The sequence below is a fragment of the Nuphar pumila genome, chromosome 2 (genome assembly GCF_984573655.1).
Source record: "Nuphar pumila chromosome 2, dmNupPumi1.hap1.1, whole genome shotgun sequence".
NCBI classification, from domain to species: Eukaryota; Viridiplantae; Streptophyta; class Magnoliopsida; order Nymphaeales; family Nymphaeaceae; genus Nuphar; species Nuphar pumila.
Window position 1 is genome coordinate 97,211,261 of NC_143250.1, and position 24,006 is coordinate 97,235,266.

The following is a 24,006-nucleotide window of genomic DNA, read 5'->3' on the forward strand; positions in this document are numbered from 1 at the left end:
TTTGTGGATGGCATCAAGAGTCGTTGAGTCTCCTCTTGGCTTACTAATGAGTAAATGCGGCTCACATTGGGCAAAGAATCCCTGGCTAAAATATTACTGCGAATCTCAGAGAGGGATTCGTTAAGGCCCATGAGAAACTCAAATACATTCTTCCTTTGTTAACATTCATTGTACTCCTTAAATGCACTACATATGCAGTTTGGGATTGTAGAATATGAGTTTAATTCCTCACAGTAGGTTCTTAAAGTATTGAAATATGTGGTCAAGAGACATTGATTTTAGCGTAGATCACATATCAATTTTTTAAGTTGATAAATAAGAGTAGAGTTAGCTCGAGAAAATAGTTTTGTGAGATCTTTCCATGATTCACTTGCAAGATCTGCATAGATAATACTATTTACGGTATCCTTGAAAACGACATTGAGGATCTATGACAGTACTATGTCATTGCATCGATTCCAGAGAGGATACTCGATTGAGGTAGGTTCCGACTGTGGTAATGAACCGTCTACGAAAGCGAATTTATTTTTCGTGTTCAGCGTCATTCTCATTGCTCGATTCTAGATAAAATAGTTGTCACCCATGAGAGCGGTGGATACGATAACCATCCCCGGATTGTCAGAATGGTGAAGTTGATCCATGCTTGAGACCAAGTATATAAAAACAAAACACAGACTTCTAGATGCTGCCCCTTGTGGTAGTGCAGCAAGGCAAAAAAAAAATGCGGACTGGCAGGAGAATCGCTGGAGAGGGAATCAATGCAGATTCGGCCAACAGTGTGTTCTGCTGTAGTGCTGCAGAACGGACGATGACTAGCGGGAGATGCGGACAATCTAAAATGCAGCATAGATAATAGTGCTGCAAAAAAGGTATGTTCTGCTGTGGTGCTGCAGAACGGACGATGACTTGCGGGAGACTTCGGTGATCACAGAGGCTCATTTGCACAGACGATTGGATTCACCGACAGGCTAAATTGTTTGCCATGAGTTTGAGATTCAGGAAGTACTGCAGACTCGTGGTGCAGGGACGATGCAGCCTAGGCTCACCATATGGCACCGAATATGCGTTGCTTAAGACGAACAAGCAAGAACGAGCATGCTCCAAGGCCGTAGCTTTGATACCATGTGAAGTAAGGTTTCCATGAGAATTGAATTCACGCTTTATTAAGTATGAGGAGATGTTTATATATACAACCCATACACATAAAAAATCCCTTGATAATATAGGGGATAAAACCGACTGTTACTACTACATACAAGATACAAGATAGGTATCCAATTAAGCGTGATCTCATATTAAACGTGATTTGGGAAAGTCCTTATTAAACAGTGAATGGTGCATCACATCCAAAGGTTGGAGTGTAGGGCGCACGGCCCTGCGTTTTTCGTGGAGCAAAGAGTGGTGTTTTGGTGGAAGAAACGCCCACTTCTGTGGGGGGCTGATGCTACCTGCCCTTGGACCCATTCAATGGACCTATCTACGTGATTCCTGGAGGCGTCAACAAAACAAGCAAACCAGCAACAGCCTGTCCTATCCTGTACCACAAGCACCCCTAGTAGAAGTCCATGAGTCCTATGCGTAACCATAGTTTACCGAGAAAACCAACCTCCTGTAATTCAAACTCATACTCATTTTTCGTTTCCTGTCCCTCTCTTTCCACTCCGATATTCTCTGCCACCCACGTACTTGTTATGATATATATACCAACCACACCCTGTTGTTCTCTTGTAAGTAGATTCCCACCATTTTTTTTTCAGAGAAGTTGTTTCCCATCATTTTATTTTTCCTGCTCTTAAGCAGGGCAGCCATGGACAACCTCAAGAAAACCAAGTCCATGAAGAAGAAGCTAGGCTTCTTGCATTTCATCCGTGTCACCCTCTTGGTCATCCGGCGGAGCTTCGTCAAAAAACCGGCTAACGTCGTCGAGAAAGCCATGCTGACGAACCTGGTTGGAGCCATGAGGCCACTGCACCATAACATCAATGGAGATTTGTCGGTGACGGAGAATTATGGGCTAGAGCAGAAGCACAATGTGTACCCGCCGCCCCCACCGTTGCCACGACCAGATGATGGAGATGATGAGGATGAGATGTGGTCAATCGAACCGGAGAGCCGCTACGCTTCAGCTGATAACCTTCTGGAGTTGGATGAGAGCGACGACTCGAACCCAGATGATGCACGGGTGATCAGTGTGAAGGCTGACGAGTTCATCGCCAACTTCTACAAGCAGATGAGGTTGCAGCGCCTGGAATCTGTTAACCGTTGCAATGACATGATCGAGGGGGGATCCAGTTCATCTCTTTGATTGCATGGGCATCCATGCAACATGCAGACCTTTGCATGCAACAATATGAATATAACAGTTTTGAAACCTCACGTGATGATGGATGGTAGTGCAGATTGATAATGGATGCCATTATTTTATTTTGCCTGTTGATGTTTCATTTCCATTAGTCGGTTGTCATGACAACTGACTTCTTGTTCCCTATCGTGTCAGTGCCTATATGTTCAGATCGTGCTAAATATATGTAGGAAGCAATCTTCAGATACACATGTTTGTAGAAGTTCAAGCACTATGAAAGTTGTCATTTTCTAAACAATTCTCTCTCTCTCTCTCCATTTGGTGTCAGGTGCAAACGGGCTTTTTTCATAGTAAGGAAACATGTTCATCACCGATCAATGATCGTAATATGCTATCATTTGATACACATGGCATGTCTGAGGAGACCATCGTGCCAGGGCCAGCTGGCCTCTTCATTGATATTATATTATCATAGAAATTACTAATTAGTATATATATTTTTTTACATCTTTCAAGATTCAATATGATCACTCGCATGACTTTCAATTGAATTACATATATGAACCCAATTAATAAATAGGGAGGATATTAAGAATTTAAGAAAAAAAAGTGCAACCCTTTAATAAATAATAGAATTTTTATGTACAATGAAAAAAAAAATAGGGCCTCAACTTCTCTTGAGCCGCCCCTGCATGGTGGAAGCATGAATGATTTCAGATGGGCAAGAGCATGCAGGCTCTTGGACATGTAGTTGGTTTCACATGCAGATCTGATCTCGGGCATTGTCATCCATGTTAAGTAGATCATAGAAAACAAGATTAAAGCCTGTTATATTATACACATTTAATCAGAACATTTTGCGGCAGTTATCGCAGGCACTAGGACCAGTTTTACAACGATGTCTATCATAAGGCTCATCAAAATGTTGGAGCAGTACCTGTCGCCTGCACTCAGTCTGCAAAGAAAAAAAGTCATAAGTGACTTCAGAATGACGGCCAGTCCACATCTTTCTTAATGCTAACAACCATTTATTCAGTAGAAAACTATCCAATAAACATGCTCATATAGAAGGCATCTTTCTACTCAGAAAAGGAACAGGGCCATGGTGAAAGTATGGGCGATTCTACTATCAAAGATATATATATATATATATATATATATATATATATATATATATATATATACTGTATTCAATTAAAAATCAACATACTAAAAAATCTGACAAAGCAGGACATAGCCAAAGTTGACAAAAGAAGCCGGATCATATAGATGTTAGATCAAAGGCTATTTCAGCAAATCAGAAACAAGCTAGTTTTCATGATTATTTTTGGGTATAATGCAAAAGCAGGAAGCTCATGCTAGTAGAACATTAATGGTGATCTTTTACAAAATTACAAGCTAACATTCTGAACACCTTTGATGATGATGATGATGATAAGATCAAAATTATCTGTCGAGTATAAGCTGAAGATGTGAAGTTAATGGTTTTGCTAGGCTAACCTAAGGTCATAAACAATTTCAAAGCAATATCCCATCAATTGAGTTCTCATCTGCATAACATCACACTGACAAGTGATGAAACAACGGCTTATGAGGTCAAATCAGAATAAAGATGTTCATATTTGCAATTGATCTACCATAATTGCATGGTGGTTGGGATCAACATAAATACATTGTGAACTATATGATTTTCCACTTTGCCTTCACTGAAAGCAGCACAATGATGACAACACCTTCAGAAAGTATGCCATGGTGAAAATAAGATCCCTTGATACTGAGTGCCCCATAGAATTTCTCTAACAAATCATCACGTCTAGAACACTGCACAAAGAACTGAAGGGTGTGCAGAAAAAATTAAAGCTTTGTATCAATCATTTATGTTGAGATGGTTGGAAGGATTATAAATAGATACTCATTTGGAAGGAGAAAAAATTAAAGTGCCCCATGAAATTTCTCTAACAAATCATCAAGTCTAGAACACGGTACAAAGAACTGAAAGGTGTGCAGAAAAAATTAAAGTGATACTACTATAAAAAGGTGTTTAGAAAAAAATTAAAGCTTTGTATCAATCATTTACGTTGAGATGGTTGGAAGGCTTATAAATAGATACTCATTTGGAAGGAGAAAAAATTAAAGTGCCCGATGGAATTTCTCTAACAAATCATCACGTCTAGAAAACTGCACAAAGAACTGAAAGGTGTGCAGAAAAAATTAAAGTGATACTACTATAAAAGGTGTTTAGAAAAAAATTAAAGCTTTGTATCAACCATTTATGTTGAGATGGTTGGAAGGCTTATAAATAGACTCATTTGGAAGGAGGAGATCCCAGATTCTATAAAAGGTGGTAAAAGAAGTAAGGCCATCAGCGAGGAACTAAGTTATATATTAGATTGCATGCACGCACTTCTGACTTCTGAGCTACTGAACAGGTCATGCATATATATTTATTGTTCAATATGGGTGCATAGATTATGATTTATGAGCATTGTCTAGCTTTATGCTTGTTTATTTGGACGTGTACATGTATTCAACTTACTGCAATCTTATGGACTTCTGCTTACACCACACATAAATTGTTTCAATTCAGTTCTAGTTTCACCTGTGGATCTAAGAATTTTATCAAGCATTGAACCATGAATGCATCACCATCTTTTTTAGTACATCTAGAAAAATTAGTTTTCATTCAGCCACAAACTTATGGCCCAATTTGTCTTTTGAACAAGGGGTGCATCACCAAAGATCACAGCCAATGGACCATCATACATGGCCTCAAGTGCATATCCCAAAACCAGGTGCATGGCCATTGATCAGTGATGTCGCTTCCCCATCCGAATTGAGCATGATCCCTACACGACATAGGAAGCATGAAGCTCAGAGTTGATCACATCTTTCATGTTGAACAGTTCAACACTAGTAAATTTCATTACCTAGAAATATACACAATTGTATCCTCATTACATGCATAGAAATCATGATGTCAAGCAAGATACCTTTAACTCACAATATGCCTGCATTTTCCTTGCTTGAGCCATAGCAGTCCTAAAGCTTGCAGTGTTACATCCTTGTCCATTCCTCAGCAAGCAGACAACCCGACTAAAATCTTTCTTCTGGTACAGGGCAATACATGTCGATGGAAGATTGTCTCTGCCAGCTCTCCCTGATTCTTGATAATAGCTTTCAATTGATTTGGACAGTGTATTGTGTAGGACAAATCGCTGCATAATTATGTTTTCTTCAGTAAAGGAAGAAGAGTAAACAACAACAAAAAAAAAAAGAGGAATATGAAATTTGAACGTAAAAAAGGTATTGACTCACAACATCAGGTTTATCTATCCCCATTCCAAAAGCAATGGTAGCACATACAACATGCACTTCTCCTGAATGCCATTTCTTCTGAACAGCAGCCCTCTGATGAGCAGCCAACCCAGCATGGTAATAAACTATTTTTACATGAAATTTATCTTTCAAATAGTTGCACACATCAACACATTCATTTTTTGAGAGGCAGTAAATGATTCCACACACATCCTGAAAACGTGTTCTGATTAACTGACCAAGCTGCTTCAAGGAATCTTTGCTTTTGCAAATAACTTCATATGTAAGGTTTGGTCTATCAAAGCTAGTCTCGAGAACCAAAGCATGGGGAATTTTCAAAGCATCCATTATGTCCTGCATGGCATCTCTTGCATTAGACGGCAATTCCAACAAGCTAGAGAAAATGAACACCCACATTCTAAAGCTACCTTCCGAACTACTTGGGTGGCAGTTGCAGTCAAAGCCATCAGAGGAACTCGAGGAAAATCCTGCTTAAGGCAACCTAGCTTTCTGTAATCAGGGCGAAAATCATGCCCCCACTGGCTGTGGACCATGAGAAGAGAATGAAAGCAAGTATATTAATTTCATTTATTGAACAGCTAAAAAATGCATTCTTAAAATCACTCGTCGCAATCATCTTTATAAAAGCAATAAAAATGCAGAGTTATTGACTTACCTTACACAATGTGCTTCATCAATGACAAACCTTGCTAACTGCCCCTGCCATGACATAGACATTAGCTTCTTCTCATTCATACCTTCTCCAAAGATATCAAGGGTTCACAAATTTGAGATAGTTGAAGTGACCCATGATGGACCATTTATCAAATGAAAGTTTGGTCAAATGGAGAAATCACCTTCTCATGCAAGCACCTCAATATTTCCAGAAAAGAGATGTTTCCAGCGATTCTTTCAGGGGTCACGTACAAAAGTTTGCATGATGGCTTACATTTTCTGGAAACAGGAGAAAAAGGAGTTCTTAGTATGATGAGAAGCCCAGTAGAAAGGCAGTATAGCTCTCAGTTCCACTGTGTCAATGTATCTGCTTCCATGCATGTGTACCTGTCTGTGCACATGTAAGCATGCAATGTGCAAAACATAAGTATACACGATAGGCATGCAGGTTGGTATTAATATATAGCTATTTTTAATGCTTAAATTACCTACTTGCTAACAAGAAGGAAAATGCCACCAGTTGCAGTTTAACTTGTGGCGCAACACACCTAAGATTGCACTATCTTTACAATATTCAGCATTTTCACCTAAAATTATACTTTGAACTGCCCGAGTGATTGCAGAAATAATTGTATACTGAAAAACTCCTATTCTCCTATTCTGTAAACATATAGATAAAACCTATAAATCTATAATATTCTATACTGCACAGACACTCCATTTTACTCCTGTACCATATCTCTGTATCCTGAGCAATATTCATGTGATCCTTGGTGTAAAGACACCTTACCTTATTATGTGTTGATCTAAAATTGGTTAGAAGAAATACCTAAATTGACTATACATTCAATCCTTTATTTTAGGTTTCTCTTTTTAGGGCCATGGGAACTTCAAAACTATTCATCAGTAAATTGCTCCATATGCAGAAGATGATATTGCCTGGAAATTGATAGAGGAAGGCTAATTTGATTAAATTTCAGAAATGATATGTGCCCAGTAGAGCTTTAGATAGGTTCCTTCACCAAGAAAATTGGTAATAGTGGACCTTCACCATATGCAACCATCTTTGCACTGTTAGTTTATCACAAGTCAATAATATTGACAACCCATACGCTGTAAAATATCACCATGCAAATGGATGTGCTTTGGGTTTTGAAAATGAGCAGTAGTCACCACAAGCAAACTTTACTTCTTGCCCCATCTTTCAGAATCTCTTTACTCTATCAAAAGTGACATGGTAACAGAGTAAGCTTAGTGAGGCTCGCAGATACTAAAATAATTGAACCTCTAAAGGAAAAGTAGAACCACCAATATATATAATTGGTCTCTTTCAAAAGGATATTCATTTTGTGGGCCAGGATACTGTGTCAGTGCATGTATTTAGATAGAGGGGCCTTCACAATACGACATGCTTTGATATACTGGGATTGTGACACCTTGTCACAGCCACTTTGCCTTTTATCAAGTTTCTTTTAGTCTTAAAGAAAAATATCATACATACGCATATCCCATAGAACTCCCATAAATTTCTGACAACCGAAAAGATAACAAGAGAGAAAAAATGACCAAAGAACTTAAGCTGGGGCAGGTCACCAGAAATTAAAGGAAAATAGCCTAGTGACACAATTGGCATGTAAAAAGATACTTGCCTCAGTTCTTGCATAACTGCCCTTGCTTGAGAAGTGGTTTGTTGAGAATTCAAGAAGGTTGCTGCAATTCCAAACTTGACATTGAGAGTAATAATCTGGTCCTGAATAAGTGAAAGTAATGGGCAAACAACGACTGTGACACCTGGATAGAGAGTAGCCGGAAGCTGTAGGTATCAACAAGCAATAAACAAAATGTCAAAATAACTACACAAGCAATTACACTGAAGATTGGCCATCGGTTTAAAACTTACATGAGCATTGCATGGATTTTCACAAATATGAACATAGCATTTGTCTCACCTTGGAGTAGGTATAGCAAATTGCTATATCCTGCATGATATGAATGCCGTTTACTTGACAGAGGAACTACTATTTCTCGTGCATCACCCTAGCCATTCAAATTGGCTAGATCAGATATGGTATTTAAATTTTGGATGACCATTAAATATGATATTCACTTGATGTGAAGCTGTGAACTGAACTAGTTCTGCATATCACCTAGCTATTAGTCGTAAATGCCTATGTTTGATGTCATATGTACTTGAGTTTTGTTCTCAGTAGAGCACTTGGAAATATCAACATCCAGTACAAACACCTGTACTAGCAGCATTTGACACAAAGGAATCAACTCACCATATTCGTCCTCAGCTAGAGCATATTCTATTGTTCACATGGACCATAGTCCAAATGGGCCATGTTAGTAGTTTGTGCATTTAAGATAAACTGAGCAATCACAGTCATCATGTTTGATGATTAGCATGGAAAAAATCCAAATTGCTCCATTCCAAGAATGAAATAGAAAGTCATATCAAAACAAAATGATGCATGGACTACTAAATACCAACTGATATATAACAGTAGAAATATAGATCAGTTACAGATTCAAAAGTTTGAAGTGGATTTATATCTGGTAAGCATAATTTTAGTGCTCAATCCATATTCTGACTGCAAATCTACACAGAAGTCAAATTTCAGAAGGAATAAAAAAATTTCAATAATTGGAGTATGATAATCCACCACTTGTCTATTGACAAACAGAAGAAGAAAAGAAAAGGTCATCAATCGATAATAAATATTAAAGCTAGGACATTCGTCTTGAAGTTGAGTTTGTAATTCTGCATCTTGGTAGCTTGATCAGATAAATCACAAGCAGGTGACACGTAGGATTGTCTGTTTTAGACAAGCTAAAAAATGGTACAGCAGAAGGGTACCAACTGAAAGGAAGAGCAATGTGGGAAAAAATGACAAGACACAAAGCAAAGTTCAAAGCCTAAGACATGATTTGAAATCAGATATTCAAAGACAAGACAAAGTCCAAAGTCCAAATCCGTGACAAGCACGTCGATCTGTAAAACAGCAGAAGGCAACAGCACAGTCTCGACTGACTTGGACATCTTGGTTGTGTTGATCCAGCTCAAAAAGGATTTCCCAAGTATAAAAGATATTTACAATAGAAATTGGGACTCAGCTAAAAAGATTGTATGGCTTTGCTCCTTAAGGCTGACAAAGGAAGATTTTGAAGCTAAACCTGTATGTAACCTAGGTTTATCAATGGTTCCTTTCAATGGTGTGAGCTGATGGTTAAAAGTAAACTCCTTTAAAATTTTCAATGCCCTTTAATGCAAGTGCTCTCAAAAGAAAATCTGCTAATATCTTATTGAACTGGCAATTGAGATGTAAATCTTAGCCTTCCAACCATAAGAAAAAGTAATGGAGAAAGAGACAAACTCTAGTCCATTCTGAAAGTGCATAGACAAGTGGTGAGTCAATATCCAATAAAAATTTCAAAACTACTAATGAATCACGAGTAGATTGGCTCTAGTATCATGAAGCAACAAGGACTTCCAAGATTCAACATTCATTTGGCAGTAATTTTCATAAGCTTTTCACTCCAGAAAAAGCTGTGAGATAGTCATGTCATTGAGATCAAAGAGGATGTGGAAAACTTGCCCAGAGATAGTTAAGATAAAGAAACGAGTGATGTAGACATATATAAAGTTGTCATAGAAAGCAAGAATGAAAGTGATCTATACCTGGTAGCAAAGACTTTTGCCTCCTCCAGTAGGCATAAGAATAAAGCAATCTTTACCAGCCATAGCTGCCTTACAAGCCTGATGCTGTAGGGGTCGAAACATTTTATTCCCAAATATCACAACATTTGCTAATTCTGCATCATCTAAAGCTTGCAGTTCCTCATATGTGAGAGTATCATCTTCTCCTCTGACTGTATTAGGATGCAACTTTTGGTAGGATAATGATGAAGTTGAGGCACTAATATGTCTGGAACCAGGTACTTTCTGAACATCAAAACCAAGGCAAGACCATCAGATGGCTCTTAACATCTATTGTGGATGTCTTAAACAGTGTAAGTCCATCTTTTATACCAAATAGAAACTGGAGAATTGAAAGCCATTGAACATTCACCAACAAAATAATGTTGCCTGAATATTTTATTACATATAATCTCAGATTCTCAATTAAAGCCTGTAAGGATAAGAGCACAATTCTCAAGCCTTGTGGATACAAACGTTGAATTCTCAATGATAACATTAAAAGAATGCATGGTAATAGGGATGAAAGCTTTGATCTTATAAAGAAGCAACAGGTCAAAAATCCACCACACTTGTGTCCTCCAGTCAACTACATATTCTTTACTTGAAAAAAAAAGTTTGAATACATCAGAGAGATCATAATTTGAAGATCCATTGAATTTGTACCAATCCTTTAAAACAGTAGCTTAACTTTTACCTACCAAGTATCATCATGTAGATACACTACTTAAGTTCACATCAAACAAAATTTTTCTGGTTGTGTTGCTACTTGTCCTACACATAGGACAAACTCATGAGAGAAATTAAGTCAATTCAGTTCCCTAAACCTACAACAAGAGTCCAAATAGGATTTGAATGAGAATCAACAAAAGATTGCAATTCAAGAATGCACATCTGTGAAAGAATAACCATACACTTGTAAAAGTATCTCCGATAAGATACTAAGATCAAGACCTTAATATTCTTGAATGCACATCTGTGAAAGAATTGGCATCCAATCTTCGAAGGATTGGCATCCAATCTTCTAGGCATAGCATCTATCAAGAGTCCAAATAGGATTTGAATGAGAATCAACAAAAGATTGCAATTCAAGAATGCACATCTGTGAAAGAATAACCATACACTATGATAGTTATTATTAAAAAATGTATATCATAATGTAATATGTAACTCTTTTTAGTTTCTTTACTTTTAGTTATGTATTCTAGTTAGGCTAGTTTTAGACTTTTCATTTTTTGGACTTTTCTAGCCTCTTTACTTTTTGACCAAAGTCAAAAAGTAAAGTATACTAGAGAGTCGTTGGACTCCCAACGGCTCTATTTGGAGCCGTTGGGAGCCCAACGACTCCCTCTTGTTAGCCTCTTTGTGTATTATATATATATTGGGTTATTCCCCCTTGTAATGCATGTCTTTTGTAAGGGTGATTCCCTATTTGAATAAAGATTATATTTCCTATTTGGTTTGAATACCCTTTTTGGGTATATTGTATGAACCCTAGTGGTTCTTTTGAGTGTGTATTGTTTATGAACCTTCGTGATTCGTGTGAGAGATCTTTTGTGTGTATCATTTGAAGATTTGATTGTTGGTCTCATCTTCTTACATAGTATCAGAGATCAGTAGTGATCAAGCTATTCTTTTCGGTGCATCGGGAAGTGTACCATTCAAAGTTTAGAAAAGAAGTGATGTTCTTTTCAAGTGTATGTGAAATTGTGATCGTGCAAAAGCTTGGAGGCGCATTCATACTCACTATCTGTGGTGGAGTGCATATTATTTCTTCTCTTCTCCTCTACTCTTCTTTCTTTCCTTTGTTATTTATCCAAACCTTGTAAAATGGATGACCATGATAATGTCACCATTAAACCCATTAAACTCAATGATTCAAACTATGTTACATGAGCTTCAATTATGAAGCACCTTATATGGGGAAAGGGGTTGTGGGGATTAGTGGATGGGACCGATTTAGAACCTAAAATAATTCTTACAAAGATTGAAGGTGAGAAAGAAATACCTCTTACGGAGGTTGAAAAAACTAAAGTCATTACCACTTACGAGAAAAAGTGAAAGGAATGAAGAATGGGGCACACTAAGATTATGTCTTGGCTCACAAGTAGCGTGGATATCAAGAGGTGTTTAAGTCTTGCAAAATTTGAACATGTTAATGATGTTTGGGACTATCTTAAGAGAATGTATTCTCTAAAAACATTGCACATGTGTGCAATTTACAAAACCAAGTTCGAAATATGGTTCAAGAGGACAAAAGCATTAGAGAATACTATAATAGCTTGTCCGAATTATGGGAAGAGTTGGCTCTTCTTGAACTAAAGTGGCATTGCCCACAAGACATAGAACTCCCCCAAAATCAAATAAATGCGGAACACTTTTTTCAATTTGTTAATGGACTAAGATCGGAATTTGAATCTACTAAGTCCATTCTTCTTCATCTAGGGAAGGTTCCCTCAATAGAAGACACAATAGAAGAATTGATGACTCATGTCAAGAAAAGAATCATCAAAAGTAATGATGACTCGGTTCTAGCCGTATCTAAGCAGGGAAACCATGTTCGCACATACAAACCTCTAAATTATGGAAGAACAAATAATGAGAAACATGGAAATGAGTTTGAAAAAAGGAAAGTGATTTGTTACTATTGTCGAGAACAAGGACATGTGAAGACTTATTATCCAAAATTGAAGAAACCATATGAAAAGAAGGTTGCCTATGTCGAACCTCCTCAAGAATCAAGTGAATCATCTATCGGAAGCATGTCCTTAACACAATTGGTGGAAGCTCTTCAACCACTACTCAAAGAAGCATCTTCATCCACTGGAGCCGTCGTCTCTTCTATTGGCATCTCCGATCCTAATAAATCTCTTTGGCTTCTTGATTTTGGTGCTTCTTTTCATATGACACCGAATATTAATATGTTATCCGAATTTCATAACTCAAATGGGTCAAATGTTTTTACCGCTGATGGAACATCTCTTGAAATTAAAAGAATAGGAAATTTTGAAAAAATATTTTCAAAACTCAAAAAGGTTTTACGTTCGACAAGTTAGATATATACGTAAATTCAACCTAAATCCTATGTCACATGGGTGCGGGTGCGGGTGCGGGTGCGACACGGGTGCGGCGCAATTTCAAAAAATTTGGACACGGGGACTCGGCTATATATATATTAAAAAAAAAATAAAAAAAAAAATATATATATATATATATATATATATAAGACTCGGTCAAAGTTGTGCCCATTAGGGGACAGGTGATGAGTTGTGAAGGCATTCTGTACACTTTCTTCATACAGGAATAATTCACTTTTGGGCACTTTCTTCATACACTGTAATAATTCACTTTCTTCATACAGGAAAAAACCACAAAAACTTGAGTTGTGCCCATTCTGTACTTAAAACTTGAAAGTGTACAGGTTTTTTAGTTGTGATGGGTTTTTTTCCTTACAGCTGTAGCCCAGAAAATTTTAAAAAAAAAAATTCAAAAATTTTTTTTTCCAAAAAATGGACCAAAATGACCCTGGGTGCGTTGACCACACCCAGGGTCGGGTTGACCGAGTCCGAGCCGCACCCGTGTCCGCACCCGTGTCGGTGCGTGTCGACGCGGGTGCGGCGACCTTGGAGCCGAGTCCGTGTGACATAGCCTAAATCTTTTATTTGTTTCTCGATTGTCTGACTATGGATGTAATGTTTCTTTCTCCTCTTGTGGATGCCGAGTGCAGAATCACCAGTCAGGGAAACTGATTGAGAAAGGCCACAGAGAAGGAGGCTTGTACTACATAGATTTTTTGGAAATACCCAAGAATACATTATGTTGTAATGTTCAAAAGATTGACTTAAATTTATGGCACAGGAGACTTGGACATCCTAGTGTATCCAAGCTCCAGATTTTTCCAAAGATTATTTTTTTTTGTAATTTTGAAACACTTACATGTGAAAAATGTATTCTTGAAAAAATGAAAAGATTATCTTTTCAAGAAAGAACCTTTGTCTCTTCATGACCACTTGAGTTAATACATTCGGATGTATGGGGACCCGCACCTGTTATTTCAGAATGTAGCTTTACGTATTATGTAGATGATTTTGCAAGACATACTTGGATCTATTTTCTTAAACATAAATTTGAAGTTTTCTCACACTTTCAAGTATTTCATAAGCTAGTTAAAAAACAATTTAAGAATGATATTTCAATTTTCTGCACTGATTCAGGAGGAGATTTTTCGTCAAAAGAATTTAAAGATTATTTGAATCTATATGGCATTATGCATAAAAAATTATGCCCATATACCCCTCAATAAAGGGGTTTAGCAAAAAGAAATCATAGATATATTATAGAAACAACAAGAACTTTACTTATTACACATCAAGTACCAAAGATTTTTTGGGTTAAAGCCACTCTAACTCAGAGTTACCAGTCAGGGAAGCGGGAGCGGGAAGCGATACAGGAAGCAGGAGCGAGAAGCAAGGCACTTTCAAAAATTTAGGAAGCGGGAAGCATGGGATGACATAGAAGAAAATTATAAATTGTCTCGGAAGCAACCTAGGAAGTGAACCGGAAGCGACCTAGGAAGCGAACCGAAAGCAATGGGGGAAGCGAAAAAATAAAAAAAAATGGGAAAGCGAGGGGGAAGCATAGGGGAAGCGCGCTTCCCATTTTTGGAAAGTGTGCTTCCCAAAAAAAGTACACTTCCCTGCACGTTTCGAAAGCGCAACGTTTCGCACTTCTAAAACGTGCTTTGGGGAAGCGCGCTTCCCCATGCACCTAGGCGCTTCCGGTAACTTTGCTCTAACTGCAGTTTACCTTATCAACAGAATGTCATCTTCTTCATTAAACAATATATCTCTAAAAATCTTTTTAAACAAATCTGAGATTACTCTAGGTTAAGAGTTTTTGGGTGCAAATGTTTTATCTTTTTCGACAAAAATGATAAACTCTCCCCCCGTGCTATCTTGTGTGCCTTTTTAGGATATGCAAGTCATCAAAAAGGCTATAGATGTTTTGATCCCAAAACCAGAAAATTATATGTATCAAGGAATGTATCCTTCTTCGAAAAAGAAAGTTTTTTTGAAAGTGAGAACTCTAAGGAAATAGATAAATATTCATTTCTGCTGGACTTAATTTCGAAAATTGATGAAAGTAATATAGATAAGAATCAAGAAGAGCAACATGTTACAACAAATACAGAATCATTTAGTGATCATCTAGATTGCATTCAATACTCTAAGCGAGGTAATTTGAAAAAACCATGTGCGCTCAAAAAATATACTAAAGGATAGGAACAAGTGTCAACTAGAAAGTCATCTAAAGTGTCTAAAGTTTCAAGAAAATTTGTGTCATATGAGTCTTTTTCACCAAAATACCAAGTCTATATTGCTTTAATACGCTCCTACGTAGAACCCTCTAACTATGATGAAGCAAAAGAACAATCCGAATGGGTTGAAGCAATGACAATAGAATTAAAAGCTTTAGAAAAAGAAATACTTGGATTGTTCAAGATATTCCATTGGGTAAAAAAACCTATAGGTTGTCGATAGGTGTATAAAGTTAAGACCAAGAGTGAAAGGTTTAAAGTCTGATTAGTTGCCAAAGGCTATTCTTAAGAATATGGAATAGACTATAGGAGACTTTTGCTCCAGTTGCTAGAATGACAATAGTTAGGATCCTGATAGCTCTAGTGTCTTCAAAGAAATGGCATATATATCAAATGGATGTTAAAAATGCATTTCTTAATGAAAATCTAGACGAAGAAGTATATATGAAACCACCACCTGGCATCAATATTCCAAAAGAAAAGGCTCTTTGATTAAATAAAGCTTTATATGGGTTTAAATAAGCCCTAAAAGCTTTGTATGATAAATTTAGTCAAGTTATGATTGATTTTGGTTTTAAATCTTGCCTTACTGACACAGCTTTGTTTGTTAAAAATTCTAATGCAGGTATTATCATTCTTCTTCTTTATGTAGACGACATAATCATCACTGGAAGTGATAAGCAAGGAGTTGACAATATTATAAAAATTCTCAAAACAGATTTTGAAACAAGTGATTTGGGTTTCTTAAAATTTTTTCTTGGTATAGAAGTTGCTTATTCTTCTAGAGGTTATTTGTTAACTCAGTCTAAATTTGCCTCGGATATTGTTGACAGGTCTGGTATCTCAGATGGAAAACTGGTTGACACTACTAAAATTGTAAACATCAAAATGAAGATTGATGATGGAGAGCAACTTGGTCGAGGCATTGTCTTATCTCTCTATTACAAGACCCGACATTGCGCAAGTTGTCCACACAACAAGTCAATTTCATCATGTTCTTACAACTGTTCATATGGGAGCTATTTTACGCATTATTGGATATATTAAAACTTTCATTTTTAGAGAACTTTTCTTATTTGCTTCTTTCTCCTTATATTCAACTGCTTATACTGATACAGATTGAGGAGGTGATCCCAATGATCGACACTCAACTACTAATTTTTGTGTATTTTTAAATGAATCATTGATTTCATGGATATGTAAGAAGCAACAAAAAGTCTCTCTCTCGTCAACTGAAGCCGAGTTCAAGGCAATGGCTACAACTACTATGGAAGTAGTCTGGCTAAGGTGCTTGCTTCATGACATGGGTGTTGAAAGTACAAGAACATCAAGACTATGCTGCGACAACAAAAGTTCTATTTATATTGCCAGCAACCGAACATTCCACGAACACACCAAGCATATTGAAATGGATTGTTACTACGTGCGAGAGAAATTTCTACATGGCACCATTGATCTTCCCTATGTTTCCTCAAAAAATCAACCGGCAGATTTCTTTACCAAACCTCTCGCTGCTCCTCGATTTCACTTTCTCTTGAACAAACTTTCGGTTATTCAACAGTAAGTTTGAGGGAGAGTGTTAAAAAATGTATATCATAATGTAATATGTAACTCTTTTTAGTTTTTTTTACTTCTAGTTATGTATTCTAGTTAGGCTAGTTTTAGACTTTTCACTTTTGGACTTTTCTAGCCTCTACTTTTTTACCAAAGTCAAAAAGTAAAGTGTACTAGAGAGTCATTGGACTCCCAACGACTCTATTTGGAGCCATTGGGAGCACGACTCCATCTTGTTAGCCTCTTTGTGTATTATATATATGGGGCTATTCCCCCTTGTAGTGCATGTCTTTTGTAAGGGTGATTCCTTGTTTGAATAAAGATTATATTTCCTATTTGGTTTGCATACCCTTTTTGGTTATATTGTATGAACCCTAGTGGTTCTTTTGAGTGTGTATTGTTTATGAACCTTCATGGTTCGTGTGAGAGATCTTTTGTGTGTATCATTTGAAGATTCAATTGTTGGTCTCATCTTATTACAGTTATAGTTTTCCCTTCTTCAAGAATTCAACAATGAGTCTCCAGAAAATTCTTTAACCAAAGATTGAAATCTCTTTTGCTTTATCAAACCATGCTCTGACTTTCTGATGCTTTCAAAAAGAACTACAAAAGTGAAATTGCAGCAAGAATGTGAGTAATTGATTGAGGAAACAAATCTGGAACTCTGACATTAATAGGTAGGTTAACCAAGTCTAAAAAGTGGATGTTAAGTAGCAGAATAGTTCAGCGCTTGGTGCAAATAGCCAATCTATATTCACCAGTCACACGGCAAATCATTTTATCCATAGTCACAAATCTCATTCTCAGGAAAATATCAGCAAGGGAAAATCATGCAATACTTAAAAAAAATGAGTTTTTCTCAGAAAAATCTCAGGAAAATATTGTACATAAACAAATGCAAATACAAATGATATAAAAATTAGGCAAATATCATCCTTTAAAAAGATCATGACATTTTCAGAATGTTGGCATTATGAAAATAACACTGCTTAATGTTATCAAATGATTATCAGATCATAAAACAAGAATGAGAGCACCGATTTTTTGCAAAGGGGTTTGCTTGGAATCTAGTGAATTATCACTACATCACCTGGTTGTGCAAAAAATCAAACCATAAGCTTTTGTGAAAGATAATCATGCAGTTCTAAGGAAGAAAAAGAAGGATGCATCATCAATTCAACAGTCAAAGACCATCAGTAGCATAAGCAATTCAAACTCCAACGGGCTCATAACAAATAGACCAACTCATCAAAACAGATACTTCACTCAACATAAGAAAGGGTTCAAGATCTTATCTCTACAGAGAAAGTGAAAGCTAAACGACAATTCTGTTGGTATACAAGGCTTGATCACACCCCAATCTAAGAGAAAGAAAGGAAGAAAACTTGATCCAATTAAAGGGATCATAAAGCAAAAACAGAAGAGGTGAAGCTCTAAGAAGAGAATCAAATACCAAAAGGTTAAGAATCAGACAACAAGAAAACAATATAAGATTAAAGGATGATTAGTTAAAGATGACCCCAAGATAATATGAGGATAAATGCCTAATTTCAAGGAGTCCAAGAAATTGTTGGTCTCGACGTCAAGCAATTGTTCTGAATCATATATTCTCTAAGTTGAATCTTTCAACCCACGGTGTTTAGGCTTATTAGACACCCATACTGCTTCATATATCTCCTCAATCGATTATGAATGCTTAAACAAAGACGACTTACAATCATCCCTAGAGTACCTTGCTTGACAATATGTCAGATCCCAAACAATCAAGCGTGTGGCCTAGGACCATGCACGAAAACAAACACAAGACGCAACGACTCATCTGGGAGAAGAGACTTTACACTGAAATTCGAAGGATTGGCATCCAATCTTCTAGGCATAGCACCACTTCCACGGTCACGAAGAGGAAATGTAGGTTCAAATAATCTGGGAAGCGGATCCTCATTGTCACTAGAGGAATCGACTCCTACACATTCCTGTTGAACGGTACTCAAGCGCGAAACACCTCCACCATTCTGAAGACTATCCTCAGCGTCGTTCGATGAAATCACGTTAACCGTTCCATAATCATAATCATGTTGAAATTCGCTCCCCAAAATATTCTCCAAAACCCCACAAGTTTCGTACTCCATAGCTTCCAAATCGTCATAGTCCTCCTTCTGTTGGACAGAGTCGGCCAGTGCAGCCAGATAATCATCACCACAGTGCTCCACCGTAACAAACTCCCTACCATCCTCTCCTAAATAACCAAATAAACAACCAAAAATCTGTTGAATAAAAAAGCCAAGCAATCTCTGAACCGATAGAAACTCAGAATTCATAAAAAGCAAATCGAAAATCAAATCATCCAAGCAACTGTCAACAATAGACTCAATCTCATGATCCTTTTCGCGATCGATGTTCGCAATCTCGTGGAGAAATCGAAGGAAAAGAAGAAATCTCAAAAAGAGGAAAACCGAAAACCGGACATCAAACCTTCCATATTCCGATTGAATCAATGGGTGAAAGAGAGACTCATTCACACAGAACCCAGACGGATGAAATGATCAAGACGGTGCGGAACGGGAGAGATCGATTACCGTAGAGATCGATCATTCGATCGAGGCATTGCCGGGCGATCTCTTCGTCGAATCCGAAATCGAAAGCGAGGCTGAGGAGGCGACCGCGCTCGAGCTCCAGATCGTGCTTCATCTCTCTCTCTCTCTCTCTCTCTCTCTCTCTCTCTCTCTCTTAGGTTGCAGAGGGATGCGTATTTATACGCAGATACGAGAATGGAGGGAGAGAACTCGCGGGAAACTGACGCAGTTAAAATTCCATAATTACCTTTTTCCTTGTTCCAAACTGACGGAAAGAAAAACGTCATCCGTCTCGTTTACGGTAAGTGATATTGTACAATAGTTGAGAAGACTTTAGTAATTTTACATTTCGAACCTTGCATCCAAACCCGGATCCGAGGCTCATCTCCGCTTACTGTGCCAAATTAGGGGTGCCAACGGGCCGGATCATGAAATATCAAAATCCAGAACTGAAGCCGAAGATCCACAATCCCAGTCCAGGTTCTAATTAGATTTGATGTAGTAAACCCCGAATCCGAGGCTCAACTCTGGCTTACTGTGCCAAATTAGGGGTGTGAATGGGCCGGATCATGGAAGATCAAAATCCAGAAGTGAAGCAGAAGATCCAGAATCCCAGTCCAGGTCCTAATTAGATGTGATGTAGTAGAGTTGAATAATGATCGGAACTTTGTGTGGTAGTGCTGGATTCCATTTAAAAAAAAAAGGTTGGAAACAAAGGTTTTACATGTAAAAAGTTCCAACTTAATGGATTTTATCCAGATTTGAAATCTAGACCAACATAAAACATCGCTATGAACCTGGATCTGATTTCAAAAAGTCGGATTATATAAGCTTAAATTCGATGTGAATACACATTCAGAATTAACTTTAAGAACCACATCTAAAAATAAAGTGTCAGATTCAAAACACGTATCCAACAAAGTCCAGTCCATTTGCACCCCAGTCCAATGAGTACAGAACCAGATCTGGAATATCTGATTTTATGACCCACTCCACACGTGGATCCTGCCACGAAAAGCATGCACGTTATAAACACTCAGCTAAGGATGAAAATGGGAGGTTTCACAATTTTTTACTGTTTCAAATCCCGACCCATAACAAGCTTTTATTTCTAGAAACTTTTTTTTTTTTTGAATGGCAAGCTGGTATACATTACACAAACTATAACATTGGGTTTTTAACCTGCAACGTCCCAACAGAAAGTGACGTAAACTAGCTGCTCCTACCAGACAAGCAGGGACCCCGTTGTAGAATTATTGCTTGCAAACAAATTACTTCTATCATTCTTTCTACACTCTATACACGCTTTATCGCATGAGAAATATATCTAAAGTACATGCATTATTCACAAGCTTCAAGGGGTTCGGTGTACAGGGTTTGGGGCCCTGGTTCAAATCTCACGAGCATCACTACTGCACAAGGGGTGACGGGTAAGCCCTCGGAGTTTTAGGTTGCCAGGACAGCCAACAAACTGAGCCCGTGCAACTAGGTCTATGATCTTAGGGTGGTTTCTCTAAGTAAAATAATAATAATAATAAATCACTTATCAAGCTTATTTCAGCTGAACTTAGCGGCACAGTACTGACATTCAGGTAGTTGAGGTGGTTTACCATCCCTTACCATGGGTATTGACCCCCGTCATCTTTCAGCTTCAGAGCCTTAAACCAACCAACCTAGTCAAGCATAGAGCCCTATTGGGTTAATTCTAGACACTATTTGAGTTGTAGTTTAGAGAGTAAATTTGCTAAATGAAACAGGTGAACAAAGAATGATGGATCTTATACATGAGAGCAAGTTTAGTGAGAAGTTTGTTGGGCTTTCCATGCAAAGCAAAAAATTGGCCACCCAAGATACATCTAGTCAGCATAGGACATTGGATTTCATGCACAAGTTTAGTGAGACATTTGCTATGTTCTTCATGCAAACCGGAAGTTTTGCCTTAAAATCAAAACAATTGGCAAGATGGTTACTTATTTGATTGGGTGGACCGGATGCTAAACTGAGTTTGATGTAATAATGCACCCGTGGAGTGCCAAAACCATGAGGTTTGACCAACGGGGCTCAGCTTGTTTGGTAGGACCTGTTAGTGTACGTCACCTTGCGTTGGGACGTTGCAAGTTCAAATCCCAATGGTATGTTGTGCAGCTGGTGGGGGTCTGCCTATCCCCCGCTTGCCTTTAAAAAAAATATGGGGTTTGTTTGGAAAGTAGGAACCATGTTGGAATTGGGGGGAATCAAAACAATTGTAAGAACCATCCGTCTCCACTGGATATCCTCCAAAAAGAACCTTTACTCTTCTCACATTTGCAGAGTCAGATTAAAATAAAAAGTGTTGTTACAAGATACAATTTTGTTCTCACGAGTAATGTCATCCTCTCAAAGTGTTTGCCTAACTGAGTTTTTAGGTTTTAGGTTTTAGTTTTTTTTTTATAAATCTGATGGTATGTTTGATTTAACAAGAATCAACTCTTCCATTGTCCGATTATGGTATTTGTGTATTTTCCAGTGTTTAAAAATGAATGGCCCGAGATTGTCCTAAACTTTGATAGTTTAGTACATACATCCATATAAACCAATAAAGAGAGAGAGAGAGAGCGTGTGTGTTGCATCTTCTCGATCAAAACTTCATAGACGCTTACATACAGGTAATTTGATAGGAATCATACCTTGGATCATGTTTTTGGACATAAAAATAAGAATTTCGAAATGAACTTTTGATAATTATACACCATTGATTTTTTAAAATACTAAGAAACCGGCATGTAAATCACAATCTTATGATCCGATCCAAAACTTGTTTTGTACTAAAAAATGCATAAAAATCATGTCAATCTTTAAAAAAAAAAATCAAGAACTTTGAAAAAATAAATCTTCTACTAGGTGGGAGTAGGTGCTCCGGAGAAAGAGAGATTTGCGATTCATCGGCTGAGACAATACACTTCAAAAAAAAAACAAAATTCTCTTTACAAAATTACCAAACCAGGTGAAACTCTGAGAGAGAGAGAGCGTAGCCCTCTGCTTTCTTAGGGAGCAGCTGGCGCTAGCCTCAACCGGAGATCGACCCCGACGACTCCGGCGTTGTTGGACGCGCTGACGGGGGCGCACTCGATGTCCGGCGCCGCCCAAGAGCCCACTCGCGGCGGTGGCGCAGCGCCGACGCGGGAGGGCAGGTACATCCAGAATCCCGGCTGCGGCGGGGGCGACGGCGGCGTTGCGGCCGGAAAATAACCCCAGTGGCCGCCGGAGGTCGTCATCCCGGCGGCGGCGATCGGCCGCTGGTGGAGCGCCACCACCGACCCGGCGTGGCGGAAGCCGGCCGGGTCGCAGGGGAAGGTCGGCCGTGCTCTGGCGGCGTGCGGGCTGAGCATGGCCGAACCGGGGAGGCGCGCAGCCTGCATCTGCGCCCGCCGGGCCATCTGCCGCTCCTTCTTGTGCGCGTTCTGGTGGCCGCCGAGGGCCTGCGAGTTCGCGAACTCCCGGCAGCAGTACTGGCACTCGTACCTCCGACCGTCCGTACTCGCCGATCCCCCTCCACCACCACCCTCCCCCTCCTCCTCCTCCTCTTCCGTCACCCGAAACCCGAAGATCTTCACCACCGACCCGCCACCCGCCCTCCTCTCCGCCACCTCCACCTTCTCCGTCGGCTCCGTTGGGCCGCTGGCCCTCGTTTTCGCCATTTTCCGTCACACCTTCAAGAATTCCGGCGAGTCGTCACCGTCGGAGCACCGCCGCCACCTCCTTCCTTTTGTGCCGTGAGTAATCCGTCCTCTCATTAGATTTATAGCTCGGCCTCGTCTTAGTGTGGGCCCCGCACCCTGTGCTTCCCCAAATCAAAGTCCACAGAACTTGACCAAATTGCCCTTCGAACCTGGCTAGCTAAGTTTTTCGCCAATATCCGGTGAGTCAGGATCTGGTGCAATTACATGGCACAAAATTTGTGCATTACTTGATTGCCCTTCATCAGGCCTTGAGCCCCACAAGTGCCCAAGATGGAGGGTGATCAGGTGCTTAATGCACAAATATATTTGTTTGTGCAATCATATTGCACCTGATCTTTTCACTGGTCTGATAGTGATTAACTTATTATATTCTCAAATGGTAGCATTTTTCGTTTTGGCATAAAGTCCATTTATCATTGGATTCACTTTTTAAATGAGACTTTTTTTAGATCAAAGGCAAAAATGTTAGCCCTAAATGAATTTTTCCCTTTTTATTTATAACTTGTTAATGCTGACAAGAGCAAGGTAGCAAACCCTCTAGATACCCCAATCTACTGTCTAGATAATCAAACTATGATTGCACAATTGCATGGTTTAGTCGAGTTCTGAAAAGGAAATTACATCACATCATATATATATAGAAACTGAAATATATATGTTTATCAATCAAATATATTTGCTGGTATGAATCAAGATTTTCATAGTTTTTTTTGCAAATTTAACCCCACTTATGCATTTGGTGTAGTCTATTTACTAGGAATCAACCGTTGGATCATCATATACATATTTTAGTTACCCTATATATATATATATATATATATATATATATATATATATATATATATATATAT

General features: G+C 38.4%; 1 protein-coding gene across 1 annotated transcript; it reads right to left on the reverse strand.

Moving 5' to 3' along the window:
* Nucleotides 1-2,941: 2,941 nt before the first annotated feature.
* Nucleotides 2,942-19,551, reverse strand: RECQI1 (RECQ helicase l1). The gene is made up of 10 exons (XM_089997927.1): nt 19,440-19,551; nt 18,702-19,099; nt 9,975-10,238; nt 7,942-8,105; nt 6,475-6,571; nt 6,294-6,337; nt 6,046-6,160; nt 5,618-5,971; nt 5,293-5,517; nt 2,942-3,257 (listed from the first exon to the last, which is right to left on the reverse strand). The coding sequence occupies exons 1-10, from the start codon at nt 19,549-19,551 to the stop codon at nt 3,150-3,152; spliced, it is 1,881 nt and encodes a 626-aa protein (XP_089854053.1). The 3' UTR covers nt 2,942-3,149.
* Nucleotides 19,552-24,006: the final 4,455 nt, after the last annotated feature.

Bases quoted from the DNA above. Each gene is read 5' to 3' on its own strand.
- RECQI1 (XM_089997927.1), bottom strand. From the start codon at position 19,551: ATGAAGCACGATCTGGAGCTCGAGCGCGGTCGCCTCCTCAGCCTCGCT. The intron at 6,338-6,474 runs GTGATTTCTCCA...ATGTCATGGCAG, and splicing joins TGAGGTGCTTGCATGAGAAG to GGGCAGTTAGCAAGGTTTGT. The intron at 6,161-6,293 runs GTAAGTCAATAA...CATGGTCCACAG, and splicing joins GATGAAGCACATTGTGTAAG to CCAGTGGGGGCATGATTTTC.